At 45.6% G+C, this 16905-nt stretch overlaps 1 protein-coding gene across 1 annotated transcript in view; it reads right to left on the reverse strand.

Annotated features, from left to right (window-relative positions):
- SLC1A1 (solute carrier family 1 member 1) overlaps positions 1-14700 on the reverse strand; it is a 72875-nt gene extending 58175 nt beyond the window's left edge. Inside the window, exon 1 of the mRNA XM_052644950.1 lies at positions 14610-14700. Within this exon, the coding sequence (XP_052500910.1) occupies positions 14610-14700 (91 nt within the window). The remainder of the gene's footprint in view (positions 1-14609) is intronic.
- Positions 14701-16905: the final 2205 nt, after the last annotated feature.

Consider the following 16905-nt stretch of genomic DNA (forward strand, 5'->3'; position numbering starts at 1 on the left):
CCAACTAAAGCCCCACAGTCTGGTCTCAACAGATAGAAACTTTTCTGCTGAGTGTGAAGCAGGGAAATGGAAACCCTGAACTGTGCTGGCAGCTGTCTCATCACCAATGGGAGCATCTCACCTGAGAGTGAAAATAACTGAAGAGTGCAGAGACAGTACATAAACAGAGAACAGGACAGAATGATATTTCTTGGACTCTTGAATCTAGCTAAACCTGAAACCAGTTACCATCTCTGCACTCTTCAATTATTTGAGCCATAAATTCTATGCCTCACTCTCTACTTTTCTGGCTGAAGCCTGTTCAACCTGGATTTTCTGTCCCTTCCAATTAGAAGAGTGGGGAGACAGAATGTGTCGCTAATATTCTGGGTGCGACCTCTCTCAATCACATTTGCCCTCTTTGCATGAAAGAAAGGCTGGCTCACATGAGGGCAAGGTCTTCTAGTTGTGGAAGCCACGGGGATGGGCCGGTGGGATAGGAAGAGGCAGCAGAATGGTCATGTTGGTACACGGATGCAGGCTGGTACACAGACGTAGGATGCTAGTACATGGATGCAGGCTGGTACACAGATGTAGGACGCTAGTACATGGATGCAGGATGCTGGTACATGGTGACAGAAGATGCGGGAGTCCTTATACCACTTACTTCTCCAAATGCCCACAGCAGGGCCTCCAGGATCACCAGACATCATCAGACTAACTTCTCTCCCATCATTTATAGACCTTGATAACGGAGTCCCAAGAAAACCTCTTGGTATGGCATTCAGTGCTGTGTGGCTCTGTGCTGGTTATTCTCCCTCTGTCCTTTAGATTTACCTCTTGTCCTTTTTTCACCCTGCTTTGTGTCCCAGGAGGCTGAGTACAACTATAAGTGCGTGATAATTGCTATTTAGTGCATATGACCAGGAAGCCACTGCATTACGTAGTTTTTACTCATTAAACCTGATTATGAAAGGCAGGAAAAAATAGTTGAGACACCGTACCATTAGCAGAGCATGAAAACTGGGTCACAGGAATGTGGGTACAAATTCTGCCACATTGTCCCAGCACCACCGAACCCAGAAAAGCATCATAAATGTGGCCTCTCCAGTAACTGACAATGGCTACGGTAATGCACACATGAGAAGTTAGGTGCCTGCTTCCTACACCTCAGGACTTCTCCCAGGCTTCTGGGAGCCCTGGATTCCAAAGAGTCACTTGAGTTCAAGTGAGGATAAGGTTGGCTATAGGGCCAGTCCACAGGAGTCCAGTCTCTACAGCAAGCATTCAGCTGGCTTAGAGACCCAGTTTGCTCTCATCTAGGAACAACCAACCAAACAACAACCAGACTGTCCCTATCCCCAAAAGGTGGGACAGTCCCACACATGTGTTTTGGCGTTACTTCCTGAGATACAGACCTCTGACTTGACCCGTGGGTTCTGGTCTGCTTTGTTCTTCCATTTTCTACCTGTGGTCAAACTTATTTTTCTTCCTCCCCACCCCCGCCCCCTCAATCGCCCTCTTAAAATGGTTCTTCTCTGCTAAACTCATGGGTGATTCTACTATCAGCTTATTTCATACATTTCTGTGAAAGATCTTGATCTACCTTGTGGTCGTACTCCACTCTTTCCCCTCCTTGGCATCTGGTAAATACTTGGCCTCCAAGTCCTTGAAGGAATGACAAGCCTCCTCATCCCGACATACACAGTTTGGAGAGGCCCTGGAATCCTCTGCTGAAAGGACACACCTTTTCCCTCAGGTTTTATGTCAGATTTTCTGGGAACCCTACCTCTTCACAATAACCAGTCTTACAACTCCCAGAAACACCTTCTTGGTTCATTACACAATCTTAGAAGGCTTCTTTCCAAGTGCAAAAGAAATGTGACCGTCTACCCCACAGCAGGGTTTAGGTAGGGGCAACTTGAGAGCAGGAAAAGAGATGGGCCTCTGCCTGAGAAAGAAGGGAGCCAGTCATCCTGGATTTTCTAGACCTGTCAGAATCCTGGAATTACCAGCATGATGAACCCTGCACCCAGAATGCTAAGTCTAAGCAACCGGGGCTCTCCGCCTTTCTCAGCCCATTCCTCACCTCCGCTTCAAAAATCTGTGTCACCCGCCTATTTTCACCATGCGCCTGCCTGCTAACGGTTTACCCTTCTCTCCCAACTCCTGTGAAGCCGCAACTCTGACCTCTCCTTCTCCACTCCCAGAAGCACTGCAGAAATATTTGCTTTTATCTTCATATGAGTTGAAGTGTATTTGAAGAATTTTATTATATTTCTTAAATTAAAATGAAAGTGGTACCCAGTATTGAAAGTTTGGTCAGGAATCTCTGTTTCTAAATACTTCAGATACTTCTCTGAATCCTCACTGGTGGAAAAAAGGCAAAGACAGACCAGCTTGTTTATCATTTTATATTACTCATGTACAGAATATTAAACATGTTATATAGCCACAAAAAGTGGCCCAGATGCCCTTTCCCAGGAGATGAGAGTAGGGCCCCAGGAAACACACACAGATAACATTGTCTTCTAGTGTTTTCAAGGAATAATACTGTAACCAGGACCCATGTTTTACCGTTTGCAAGCCTCCCTTTTTTATTTCTGGGAAACAATAACAAACATTTATAAGATACTTCTATAAAGTACTTCACGTCTTAGCTCATTTGATAACAATATATTAGATTTAAGGCCTAGCTGCTGCTGCTAAGTTGCTTCAGTTGTGTCCGACTCTGTGCGACCCCATAGATGACAGCCCACCAGGCTCCCCTGTCCCTGGGATTCTCCAGGCAAGAATACTGGAGTGGGTTGCCATTTCCTTCGCCAATGTATGAAAGTAAAAAGTGAAAGTGAAGTCGCTCAGTCGTGTCCGACTCTTAGCGACCCCATGGACTGCAGCCTACCAGGCTCCTCCGCCCATGGGATTTTCCAGGCAAGAGTACTGGAGTGGAGTGCCATTGCCTTCTCCTTAAGGCCTAGAGATGGGTGTAAATGCATTTAAGATGACCATCAAGAGACAAAAAAAAAAAAAAAAAAAGAAAACCATGGTTGAGTATGATCTTTCACAGTAATCCTAGAGGGCTTTGTTTACTTCTGGAATCTTGGAATGTTTTATGTTTGTAAGGATCTTGAGTCTCCTTTCTCAGTATTGCCCTCATGAACACATGTTCCAGGGCATGAGGAGAGTCTGTAAAAGGGGAGAAAGACTATCTGAGCAAAAACTCATAGCTGCAAACCTCACTTACTGCCATCTACCAACCCTCTTCCCTAGAACACAGATCCCTGAGCAGGATTCACAAAGCGGTGAGCAATGCTTCAGGAAACTGCAGGATCTTGATCTTGGATTCAATAAATCCAGCGTCCTATGGTTACTCACTTGCAGTTAAAAAAGCAGCCAAACCTTACCCAATCATTTCCACATAAAAACAATAAATGTACACTTTTTTCCCACAAAATAAACAAGCTAGTTTAGAGGTTACTGGCAAACGCTTCTATTCAATGAAAGTGGCAAATGCAGTTACAGAGGAGATCTGGACATTTTTCTCAAGGTCTGTGGGCTCCGCACAGGCAATGGGATCTCCACCTCTGTTATGTGGAACTCAGAAGCTCCCCTATGTGATGAAACCTCAGGAAATTCTCTGGGTGTAAGAAAGAAATCAATGAAGAAGCAGCAGAAATGGGGCAAATCTTCTTTGTCTCCTGATTGACAATTAACTTTTGCTAACAAAAAGTAAAAACTCATCTTCAAAATCTTTAACAACCAAGTCTAGCATTTGTCCAAGCTGTTCAAGCTCAAGGTCTACTGGAACAGGAAGCACAGTCAGGCTAATTAATATCTTATCATAGAAATAATCTCCAGAGAGGAATGGGGGAATTTGGACAATGATGTGAAAGGATGCATGAAAGGGGAGACCTAGGAAAAAAAGTTCATTAAAAGACATAGGAGGTGCTAAATACAACATTCAAAAAGGCTCTACCATCCAAGGGTGATTCAGCTCCACGCCATGGCCCAACTTTAGGAAGCTGGATGGATCTTCCAATCTAATTCTGTCCAGTTTCAGGATTGTATGGAACTATTATTTGGTCTAGTTAGCCCAAAGAATTCTCTAAAGATGAGGCAGGCTCTGGTTTCTTGAGGTCAGAACTTCCTCAGGGTAGAAAGGTGCTGTTCATTCCAAGAGTTCCAGGGTCATGCTGAGTTCACACTAAAGTGGTCTCAGGACCACTGGTGACCACATGTGCTCTTCTGAGGCCCCCAAACTAGGAGGAAAGTATATTTCAGATGACTACGGCTTGGATGAGTTCCCCAGAGTCTCCACTCAAAAACTCATATACAACTGATTGGGAAACTAGGGGATCAATGGTTCATCAAGGCTTGATCTCTCTCAATTCCACCTCTTCTTTGAAGGCCCAAGGCACATTGAGGCTTTCTTGCAGCGTTTACCACACTTACTCATGTCAATGATTTCTGTGCACAAACTACCTCTGACAGACTAAAACAAAACAGACTTCAACTCTGCATCTCTTGCCAGTTAACATCAATACTTCTTCAATTTAAATTAATTGCTAAGTGAAGACATCTTCCCAGCAATGAACAACACTTTTCATCTGACCTGCCAGTCCCCTTTGATTAACGGCCTTGCCTAGAGAATAGTTTTGAGGATTCCAAGGCCGTCACAAAGCTCCAGGGTAAAGAGTGTTGTAATCAGCTAGTGCTGCCTGCCATGGGACAGGACTGGAAGCAGCGGCTCGAATACAGTACAATTTGGGAATATAAATTAAGCAATATAATAGCACAGAGAAGGGAAATCATCTCCGATTGGCAGTCAGAGAAGTCTATATGATAAAAGTGAAAAATGAGATCCCATCAAGGATGGGTAGAATAATAGTGGGTGAAACACCATGAGCAGAAGCAGTAGGACAGGAGAGCATTATACATCCTGGGAAAGTAACTTTTAGACAAGCTCAACTAGAGTAACTTCAAACAGAAAATTTATGTGGAAGAGGAGTAAGGGAAAGGACTAAACACTGTCGGATGCCGTAGGTTCAAAGACATAATAAAGAAAAGCCAAGAGACAGACAAGAGATGGAGTAAGAAGGAGGGTACTAGGCTTTATTTAGCTATTATACAAGAGTGAAGTCTGTAAGAATGCTCTGAACTATAATTCGGGTGTATCCAAGTTTTCTAGGAAGCAGTCTTACTTAATGGTTAATAACCACGGTTTTGGAGTCAGTTCTGGGTGCAAATCCCAGTTCTGAGTGCAAATCCCAGTTCTGAGTGTGACCTCAGTCATGTGACTTAAGCCTTGTACATTTTAGTCTCCTTATCTGTAAAATAAGTATAGGGTCAATTGGGAAATAATGTGCATAAAAGTCATAATAAACCCTCCATAAGTATTACCAATTAGACTCGGCTACCCACAAGAAAAATAAATTGTCAAAGGAGAAACTGTATCTCCCTCATTGCTTCATAATTTGGGAAATCTCATATGCAATTTGTCAAGTGGTTAAGTGGCTGAGAAAATAATTAAGTATATGAAATAGGCACAGAATCAGTTTATTTTCCAGTAATGCTTGGAGGCTTGGAGATTAGGCTTTCTGTGGTTAGGCATTTTTGATGATGGTCCATTTATTTTGTTGTTGAATTGATTCTTTACTAAATTATAAGTAACTATATAATTATTAAGCAATACAACAGTGGTAGAATAATAATTTAATTTTATAATCTCATTCAAGATTCTCATCTAAGAGATTCCTCCTTAGTCAAGTAAGTGCAGTTTTAACCCCCTGAGAAAAGCAAGTCCAAATTGTTATCTCAATGCAGCTGTAAAAATGACCACACAGTGCAGACCCTCACTGAGGTCACACCTGAACAGAAGTTCCACTCCCCAAAGCCACCACTTTGCTTCAATAGCTCGACCTAGCAAAGTCACACGACGCTGGTGTCAGGACCTTTCCTGGACACAGGGAAATCTGCTAAGACAACTGTCCTGCCTGTGGACCCAGTTATGGACTCTGTGACCAAGAAGGGCCCTGGGGACAAAGACCTCAGCCTAAGCGTGGAGGGACTGGTGGGAGGGTTTTGCTTCCTCAATGCTGGTTCTAGGTCTTGTGCTGGAGAATGAGGCATAACTTCCTCTCTGTCCTGATGGAGTAGGGACCATGGCCCAGAGCTCACACAGCTGGGGCTGGGCCTGGGAGGGGAATCACCCAGGACACACAGCATGAAGTGTCTATGAGCTGGGACGAGGTCTGCCCATCCCGGAAAGCGCAGGAGTATTTGTTGGAAAGGAAATATTCTACCTCTGGTAATGGAACAGGCAGTCAGCAGATATTTTTCAAACACAGGGTAGTAACATTTCTGGCAATGAGTGAGTCACTGAAACACTTCCTTTCCATTAACAGAGGTGTTACTGTGGAGCTTACTAATTACAACAGAGCCCTCTTTGTCGCGGTTTGGGTCTGTTTCCTCAGCAAGTATAAGTTAGCTCCTTCGAAATCTATCTGCTGGGCTAAACTATAGCTACAAAGTGAATTATTGGCTTAGTAGTAACTGTCTCCAATATTGTCTTCTATTAGATGTATGTTGAACATTCAAAATAGGAAAGGCTTGCTACTTTAACGCACACTGCTGCAGAGGAGTCTAAGTGGGCCACTCGGTGTTGTCTAAGATGAGTTCATTTTCTTCAAGAGTGTTCCAGTCCCCATGGTATCTGTGACCCCAGATCTCCAGAGACATTAACACGGGGGAGACCTGCAGCTCCTCAGGCGGACAGAGCTGCCTGGGATCAGGCCAGCATGTCACTGACTCCCTACAGGACAGCTACTTCCAGTCTCAGCTGTATTAAAGGTAATCACAGCTCCTCCCAAGTAATTAACGTGGAAAGTTCTCTCTTTATAAGCAAGTGCTCATCTGAGTGTGTATATGCTCTCCGATTGCTAATTCCTAATCCCATTTATTTGTACCTTGTCTGTGCGACCCAGGGTTTTCTTCCATCTGAGCAACTATATGAGTGCCACCAAATCCAGATTTGGCATGTGATTGCTTTCTACATCTTGTGTGATCATTTTAAGCTTCCTTTATTTCTTATGCCCACTGCTCAAATTTTTGACAGATGGTAAGTCTGATCAACTAAAAATCACAATCTTTTCAGTGATTCTACAACTCTGGTGGATTCTGATTTGGTTCCAAAACTGACACCAAACCAGGCATGGGTATTCAAAGCCCAAAACAGTTTCCCTAATTCTTCCATATGTGAAAGTGGGATCTAGTCAGCTAAAGGATTGCTTCCCCAATATACTTAATTAAGCAAATATGTGCAAGACACACATTCCTGTATAGAAACTATACAAGTTTTTAGACCTTATATTACTGTTGTAATGAATAATTTAAAGCTGACATAGAACATTACCTTGGTAACAGTTCCACACACAATTTACATTATTATATCCCAAGTCACAGATGTAGAACAACTGATTCAACATCAAGGTCATTTTATCCTCTAGTAATGACTGTGTGTATGTGTGTTAAATCGCTTTGGTTGTGTCCAACTCTTTGTGACGCTATGGACCATAGCCCGCCAGGCTCCTCTGTCCATGGGATTCTCCTGGCAAGAATACTGGAGTGGGTTGCCATTTCCTCCTCCAGGGGATCTTCCCCACCCAGGGATTGAACCTGAACCTGCAGCTCCTGCAACTTCTGCATTGCAGGCGCATTCTTCACCACTGAGCCATCAGGGAAGCCAGTAATGACCTTAACGCTTCCTAAGTTCCCTAAGAAGAGTTCCTCTGACTCTGAGCAATGAACTGAGGAATGACTACACAAGCATAGAGCTAAAGGATCTTAAATCTAGAAGGAACTTCAGTGATCTGACCCAGGGTCAACAAGTGCGCAGCACACATGCCACTGTTTCCTGATCTTAAGCCCTTGGCAGACATCGGTAATCAAGTTCAGAACTTTTGTTTCCAATTCTTTCTCAACAAAATATCACCTCAGACAGTCAGCTACCTATAAATGGGAGTTGGCACATCAATGAAATCTTTGTTCTCTTCCAGCTAATCCAAACCTCTCTTCCTTCTGATAAGAAGGGTAATAGGAATGCTTCTGCCCTCTAGGGGTCTATAACCTAGTTGTGAGGCATAAAAGTTAACATACTTGATAAGTGTGTATAATACTGGTAATCTGTCTTAGTGATGCAAATCACAGAAGGCTGAAGCAGGCAGAGAAGAATGTATGATGGAATTCAAGCTTAGGTTTGGGCTAATTTACTCATTCAATAAACAAAGATAACCTCTTACTATCTCCCTGGGTCATAAATGACTCAACAATTCAACAAATGTATTGAGCACACCAGGCATTGTGACAGGTGGTATGAATATAGTGAGGGGCAGCCAGAATTCCTTCCCTCAAGGGCTCTTCAAGGGTCAGTGGAGAGGGCAAATATGAGCAAATACTCTAACTACTTGGACTTCCCTGTAGCTCAGACTGTAAAGCATCTGCCTACAATGTGGGAGACCTGGGTTCGGTCGCTGGGTTGGGAAGATCCCCTGGCGAAGGAAATGGCAATCCACTTCAGTACTCTTGCCTGGAAAATCCCATGGACAGAGGAGCCTGGTAGGCTATAGTCCATGGGGTCGCAAAGAGTCAGATATGACTGAGTGACTTCACTTTCACTTTCTTTCCAACTACAGGGCAACAAAGAGCAAGTTGATATTGGTTCTGTGCAGTGGGAAGGCATGATAGTTCTTCTCCAAGCTGCTGCCCCAGCCAGGACTCCCTCTCCTGCTAGAGATCACCACCTCCTTGTTCCAAGGACCAAATCTAGTCAAGGAGTGTCAGGTCAACCTGCCGAACACCTCACAGAGCCATCTTTTCCTTCCTACTCCCACTGCGGCTGCCCTGCTGAGGCCCCCATCTCCCTCTCTACCTGGACCTCAACAGCAATCCCCTGGGTGTTCTGCCCACCTGTAACCTTACCCTCCTTGGATCCATTCACCACATCCATTTGCCTCAAGGATCTTTTCTAAGCACAGTCCTGACCATGTCACTGCCCAGCTTCATCCCCAGAAGCATGTCTGAACTTATCAGTGTGGCATTCCAATCCCGCTAAGATCCAACCCCTGACCTCTGTGGCAGCTTTGCTTTTTTTCCCTCATGTACCTCAGTCACACCCTTTGCACCAGTCACACCAAGCCCCTTAGTTCGAAGGGAAGAAGGGCTGACTTTGAAGGTGGAAAGAATAGCAGGGGAGACTCATGGACCAAGGTGTAAGGGTGATGCTGAGCCTAGAGTGAAGACCAACCTGGCTAATGAGTCCAGCAAACCCCACAGGAACAGTGTTCCTCCAGGGTATACACTGCAATTCTGAGAGTCCCAGGAGGCATGCTTCTGCCCCTTCTCAGTCTCAGGGGAGAAAGGGGCAACTGCAGCCCAAATCGAACACTACAGAGTCTTCATTCCCTATTTCGACGTGGCATACAGCCAGACCACCGTGATCCCCAAGAGGTTCTGTGAGGACCAGGCAGATGGGGACAAAGACGGAGGACAGCATCCAAAGGAGGGGAAGGGAAAGTACAGTAGTGCTGGGAATTGCCAGTTGTTATCTGAGTGATCCCGTGCGAGTCGTGCACTGTTCCATGTCTGTTTCCTCATCCATATAATGGCAAAACAATAATGCCTACCTTACAGTTGCAATATTTTTCTCATTGATTTTTCTTAAGCATTTCCTAAGATTTCACTAACCATGACAGAAATGAGATTAGAAAAGTGGCTAATTGCACTAGCCTCCTGAGCTGGTCTCTGCTTCCACCCTTGTGTCTGCTCTCTATGGTCTAAGAGCAGCCAGGAGAGCAGATTAAGACAATCAGACCATGTCACTACTCTGCTCAAAACCTTTTAACGGTTTCCCAACTCCAGTAAAAATCAAAGTCCTTATAAGAGCACACACCATCCTATCACCTCTCCCCCCTCCCACTCCACTCCCATGCTCTTCCTCATGCTGGGATCTCCCCAGATATCTGTGACCATGTTCCCTCACTTCTTTCCAGTCTCAACTCAGCTGTCGCCTTCTCAGCAGGGCCTGGTTGCTCAGTGGTAAAGAATTCACCTGCCAATGCAGGAGATGCAGGTTCCATCCCTGGGCCGAGAGGGTCCCCTGGAGAAGGAAATGGTAACTCTAGTATTCTTGCCTGGAAAATCCCAGGGAGAGAGGAGCCTGGCAGCTTACAGTCCATGGGAGTCCAAAAGGAGTTGGACACAACTTAGCAACTTAACAGCAGCAGCAGGGCCTTCCCATTCACCCTATTCCAACTATAACCGCCCAGTTCCCCTCCCTGCTTTATGTTGCTCTAAAACACTCTCACCACCCAACGTACTCTATATTGTAGTTCACCTCTTTATCCAGTTTCCTGTCTACTTGTCTCCACTTCACCATATGCTCCATGAGGACAGGGGTTTTATTTTGTTCACTGTTATGTGCCCTGGCTCTAGAAAAGTCCCTGGCACACAGTAGATGCCTGATATAGATTTGTTGAATGAGCAAATGATTTAAGTGCCAGTTACAGTACTGGTATATTCCAAGGCTGAGCTGATCAGAGGCCCAGCAGCACAGGCTGAAGCACATGAGTTTCATGATAACAAAATATATTCTGAACACTGAGCTGAAGCCATTCCCCCGCCCCCATCTCATACTCAGGGGCTTCAGAGACAGGCAGAAACACAGCAAGAGAGCTTATGCCACAGCTCAAATTAGCACTGCCAGATATATACTACAAGAGCCCCAGCGGAGGAGACATGAGGCTGGCTTGGGCAAGGATATTACTAAGGACATGAAGAAACTGTTCTCAGTTTTAGATAACAGAATCTGAATCTATAAATGCTTGCTTCCTTTAGAGTGCTGAAGAAAATTATTCAGGAAGAATAAGCTCGTCGGCTCTGTCCTGTAAATAGCAATAGCTATATCCTTTCCTGAAAATCCATAAGCTGGAAATCAGATTTTTCAAACGACTGAAATAAAGTACAACCTGTCTGGATAGAATGATCAGGCTTTATGTTGTGAGCGGGGTGAGGGTTCCATGACTGCTTTGCCAACATTACACATGCTATGATCATTACCGGCTGACTTGAATTACAATGCACAGAATTCTCACACACTGATTCTGCTTGAACAGAATTCCCACTGAAAGCACAAAAATTCTTCCCTCAGAATTTCTGCCTGTTAAATGAAATGAAAATCATGCTATATGGGGCACAAAACAAAATGATTAATCCTTTCCATATCCTTTCAAAACAATGAATAGTGAGTGCTCTGGAGGCTGGTGTTCACCTCGACAGAACATGTCATCAAAATACTTGAATCACCCTAGACTCAGAATTCTAGGCTGGACAGCAAGCAAGACAGAGAAGGATCATGAGAGATCTTATTTCATAAGAAAATATTAATTTCCTCAGAATCAAGGTATTCAAATCACCTTAAAATGACATTTACTGAGTGCCTGTTATATGCTAGTCATACAACTAGGTATTTTCACATTATCTTAATCAACTCTAATAGCATAGGAGGGAATGAGCTATATCCCTATTTTCCAGATGAGGAAATTGAGGATTCCAGAGAATGAGAGATTTTGTCTAAATCACAGAGCATGACTGGATCAGAATTCAAATCTAAGACACTTGACTCCAGTCTCTGTTCTCATACTACTACACTACGGAAGCAAGGGAAAGGCCTGCAAGAATCGTAATGAATACAGTGAAAATAGTTCCTAATCCCTGGTGGCTCAGACCGTAAAGAATCTTTCTGCAATACAGAAGACCCAAGTTCAATTCCTCGGTTGGGAAGATCCTGGAGAAGGGAATGGCAATCCATTGCAGTACTTGCCTGGAGAATTCCAGGGACAGAGGAACCCAGGTCTCAGAGTCAGACATGACTGACTGAGTGACACACACACACACACACACACACACACACACACAATCAGATTTTACTAAAGGCCTCTCATCTGAAAATCTAAGATGTTATCTCCAGGACCTTGTAGGGTTTAACAGATAGTGAAAGATAGTCACTTTAACAAAGAAAGTCACTTAACTATTCAGTCTCTTTATTTCATGAGTAACAATATAAGGAAATAGTTAGCTTTTACTATCTCTTTGTCCACAAAAGAAATTAACATTTACACCTAATAAAGATGACCTTTAATTTCATCTCCCCTCACATACTGCCTTGAAAAATCAGAGGCTTTCATCTGGCTGCTAAAAAGTTTTGCCCTTCACTTCAAAAATCAAAATACTTCAAAGTGTCAGGGCTGATGAATTATATATACCAGGGACAAAATACTTCAGTTTTAATCAGAAGATGATATTCTGTCAGGGTAATAAATTAAACGTTCTTCTTTTTTAAGGTCCACATGTTGAAAGGTTCAGAAAGGAGGCTACATGAGAGTGTTTGCGATCTCTGTTATCAGTTAAGACTGTTACAAAAATAAACTTACTATCATGGTCAAAAGGGCTTACGGATGGACTTAGCATCTCTGTTATAAGTTGGTTGCAATTTCACTTCTGGATTTAACCCAGAATGAGTTAGCACAGATGACAGAGACAGAGCTGTGACTTTTGTACTCAAGCCCAGTGCTCCAAAGACTGAAGAAAGGAGAACGATCCTGGGAAGGGCCTTGTGATGGGTGCACTGAGGGTGGTATAGGCCTGACACTTCTCAGACCGAGTTGAAATGCTCAGGACTGCCTGATGTTACTCTTTGAGAAGCAAATGTGCTGAAAGACTTCAGTTGAGTACTTACAGATTTAATATTGTTTTCCTTTCTGGAGCAAAGTATTTGAATCACGCTCCCAGGGCTTACCCACATTAAAACTGGAAAAAATTGCCCATCTGACACCAAAGGCCCCATCTGCAAAACAGACATGTTATCTCCCTTGACCTGGAAGATGTATATACGTGACAGGTTCTGAAGGCCAGGGAACAATTTTCAAAATCTTTGCCAAACCAGTCTTCAGTGAATCAGTAAACTCAACACCAGCATGCCACACGTGGTCAACAGGTGAGTATCTCTGGAAAACCCCACAGCTGAAAAGGCAGGATCATTTCACTTCCACAAGGAATCAGGAGGGAAATGCCAGCCTACCCAAAACCATCCTGAAGAAGGGATTTCACAATTAATTCTGGACTCTTGTCACTAGGAAAACCAAACCATCTCATCTATTTGGCTGCAGGTAAATCACATCACTCTTTTTGAGGAATCTGTTATTTAAAATGTAATGGGGCAGGATAGCCCTTTCCTTAGAGCCACGTGACTCTTCTTGGGGGAAACAGAGTTAAGTAGTCAAGACTTGCTCCTCTGCTTCTCTCTTTTCCTCCCACAGATAGCCTCTGCTAAAGTAATTCCAGGATGTTATTTATTTACTAGAAACCTGACTTTGCGCAAGGATCTAGAGGAGCAAATCCGACCCTGAGGATCGCGTTAACTTCCACAGACGTTTTTGGGGCGGGGCACCGAGAGAGAAAGCAGGTGACACCAAATATTCTGAGATCAAGAAGCAGCAGCTGGAGAGAAATGTGCTTGGGGCTGGGAGAGGCACAGGCTACCCCTCCTCCCAGCTCCAGTTTCCAAATGGAAGGTGAAGACTTCAAAGGAGCCTCACCTGCTAGGTGTCCCCACCTGGGCCAGGTCTTGGAGGAAAGGAGACAGTCTTGGCTCCAACACCAAAGAGGAACATCCCAAGGCCCAAGTTGTAAAACAGACAACCTGGCAGAAATTCAGTCTAAATTGGAATAACTCATACCTCTGAGCAATGGCTCAGACATTCCCCTGATCCAGTGATGTGTCAGAAATAAATCACTTAAATACACCTTGTTTAAAAACAAGCAAATATGACTTAAATATTACTTTCAATAGAAAAGAAATGTGGCGAGCAGGGGAGCTCAAGGAGGCGACCTCGGTAGGTTTGCAGGGTGGAAAGGGAGAAATCTGATAGGTCTCCCTTCCCCTAGACTTCCTGCGGGCCATCACTACACATCCTTAAATTCAAGCACAAATCTGGCAGGTTTTCCGTGCCTGGGTGCGGGCAGCGGCTCGCCGCCGCGTGGGCAGGCACCTTTCCAGGCACTGACTGGGAAGAGTGACCGACTGTAACATCCACACTCTCCCTCCCGCCGGGGACCGGACCATTCCTGAGGTTAAGATGCCTCTTCCAGTTCAACCGCGCAAACCATCATCCACACTCGCTCTGTCCGGACAACGCATGGTTCAGGGGGGAAAAGAGGAGGGGAGCAGATAGGATTTAAACAATTAAACCACATTTGCTTCCAAACGGTAAGAACGGAGACCTACTTGTTTCCCTTTCCCCCTTTCAAGCACCTATGATCATTTTGGGTAAAGCAGGAACCCGAAGCTCACGGAGCACGCAAATGGGTGTTCCAGAGGAGCTTTGTTCTTCGCACGGAGAAATCAGCACCCTCGAGGGTAAGCCCCCGCGCGGTGTCGGAAGCCGAGGGGGAGCCGAGGAACCGAGCACCTGGTGCGCCAGCGCCATGCCGATCCTCACACGCGCCCGCCCCGCACGCGGCCTGGGTGCTGGGAGCGCGTGAGGGTGCGCGCGTCGCCCACCCGCCACGCATCTCACCTAGCACCACCGCGACCACGGTGGAAAGTAGCAGCCAATTATTCCTCAGGAAGCGCTTCCAGTCGCATCCCTTCCTCGCCGGCTTCCCCATAGCTGGCGCCCGGGCTCGGAACCACAGTAGAGGCGGCCGCTATTGTGCGTGGGGCTCGCCCGTGCGCGCGAGGGCCGGGGAAACCCTGGGACGGCCAGTAGCTCCGCGGCGCAGTGGAGGACGGTTGCGGGCGCGACGCGGAGAGGGTGTGCGCTAGCTGCCGCAGCCGCTGCTGTCACCACCGCCGCAGCCGCCACCTGAGCTCGTGCGCCGCGCCTGCCGCCCGTGTTGTGCGTGGCGGGCGCGCCCGGCTCCTCCTGCCGCCGCCGCGCTTGCGGCACCCGGGCCAACCAGCAAGGAAAGAGGGAGGAGCGGCCGGCCCAGGGAGGCGGGTGCGTGCGTGGTGCGCCCGGGGTACCGGTGGAGCAAGCCTGGGAGGGCGTTCGCGCAGTAGCTGGAGCCGGGTCGGCCCTCAGAAGAGCAGTGTGCTCCGCCCCAGTTTCAGGCTGGAGCCTGTCGCTATTTTTTTTTTTTTTTTTTAATTGGTCAGGCTAGGTTTTCGGATTTACGGTTTCCTCTGCTCCCTAATCCTTGCGGGGCGGAGAGGTGGAGTCAGTGGCCCCTTTGGCTTGAACTTCAGCCTGCACACCCCCACGCCTCCTCTTTCGCCACACCAGCTATTGTCAGTGCAGCACCCGAGCGGGGAGAGCTGGGGGGAACTGAGTTCTGTCTTGGGTTCCCTTTGCTTCTCGGACTTGCCAACAGCCTAGAAAGCCTGAAGCCTCTAGGAGTGAAAGAAAGAGTGCTAGGGGCGGAACGGGACTTTGTGAACTTCCACACGAGGTTTCTAACCCGCCGCCCCCAGAGGTATTATTAACTCTCCTGTTCGGGTCCAGGGAGGTGAAGCTCCTTTAGGACTGCCTGTGGACCCAGGGCTTGGAATGGACCCTCTTAGAACTTCACTTCCGCTGCTTGCGGCTGGCTCCGTGGCCGCCCTAGGCCCCAGAGCTGTGAGACTTGGCAAAGAAATTCAGACTGAGAGCCCAACCGAGCGGAGCTGAGTAAAAGGTGGGCGGGCCCATCCCTCAGGGCAAACGTTTTGGAAAGGCAAATGCAGGAGAGTTGGAGAAACTAGGTAAGTGCCGCGGAGTGAATTTTCTAATTCCCTTCCGTTCTTTTACTCAGGTTTTTTTTTTTTTTTTCACCCTAGCTTATACAAAACGTTTTTCTTCCCTCAACCACACCACCACCTCGCAGCTCTAGTCTTGCCTTCTCGTCAGCTTTCCTTAGGTTACCGCAGCCCCGCACCTTTTTGCTGTTGTTGAGTCTCCTCCAGTTGGGGAATCTCCCCAACGAAAAATTTTCTGATCACTAACTCCTCACAATTAGAGCGCCATTCCTTTGGATAAACTGACAGAAGTGTCCTGGAAGAGAAAGGAAGTTTTATGAACCATGCACGTTTTAGTATGACCTTATCAGCTCATTTCCACAAAATAAATTTTGAGAAAGGAAAGACAGAGGAATACCAACGTCGTTGTGTGCCTGGGGAAGATCTGAAGAAATGTCAGAAGAAGGGAAACTATTAAGAAAGAAGGGATAAAGATTTCCATCCTACAGTAAAAAGGCTGGAAATACTCAGATGTCCAGCATGAAAGGAATGGTAAATATTTTATGGAACTGCCATGCAGCTGTACATTATGCAGCCTCTATGAAGGAAGTTTATGACATTTCTAAGAGCATAGGATGGCACATGTCATAATAGGGAAAACAAGATTAAAATGTTTATATAGTGTGATCACAACTATGTAAAACAAACATAAAACAAAGCCATGTACTTAGAAAAAAGTCTAGAAGGAAACACAAAATTTTAACAGTGCTCATCTGGGTGATAATATGATGTCTGAATCTTTTTGCTTTCTATCCTGTATTTTCCAAACTGTTTACCATAAGCACATCCATGCCCTTTACAGTTGTAGATAGGGCTGTATTTAAAGAATAAACAGGTCCTAAAGAGAGAAAAAACTTGAAGAATCTATGACAAACTTTGTACATTGCAGTAAAGTGAAGCGGAACTAAACAGCCTCTTGATGAAAGTGAAAGTGGAGAGTGAAAAAGTTGGCTTAAAGCTCAACATTCAGAAAACGAAGATCATGGCATCCGGTCCCATCACTTCATGGCAAATAGATGGGGAAACAGTGGAAATAGTGTCAGACTTTATTTTGGGGGGTCCCAAAATCACTCCAGATGGTGACTGCAGCCATGAAA

This window comes from Budorcas taxicolor, chromosome 8 (genome assembly GCF_023091745.1).
Source record: "Budorcas taxicolor isolate Tak-1 chromosome 8, Takin1.1, whole genome shotgun sequence".
Lineage (NCBI taxonomy): Eukaryota > Metazoa > Chordata > Mammalia > Artiodactyla > Bovidae > Budorcas > Budorcas taxicolor.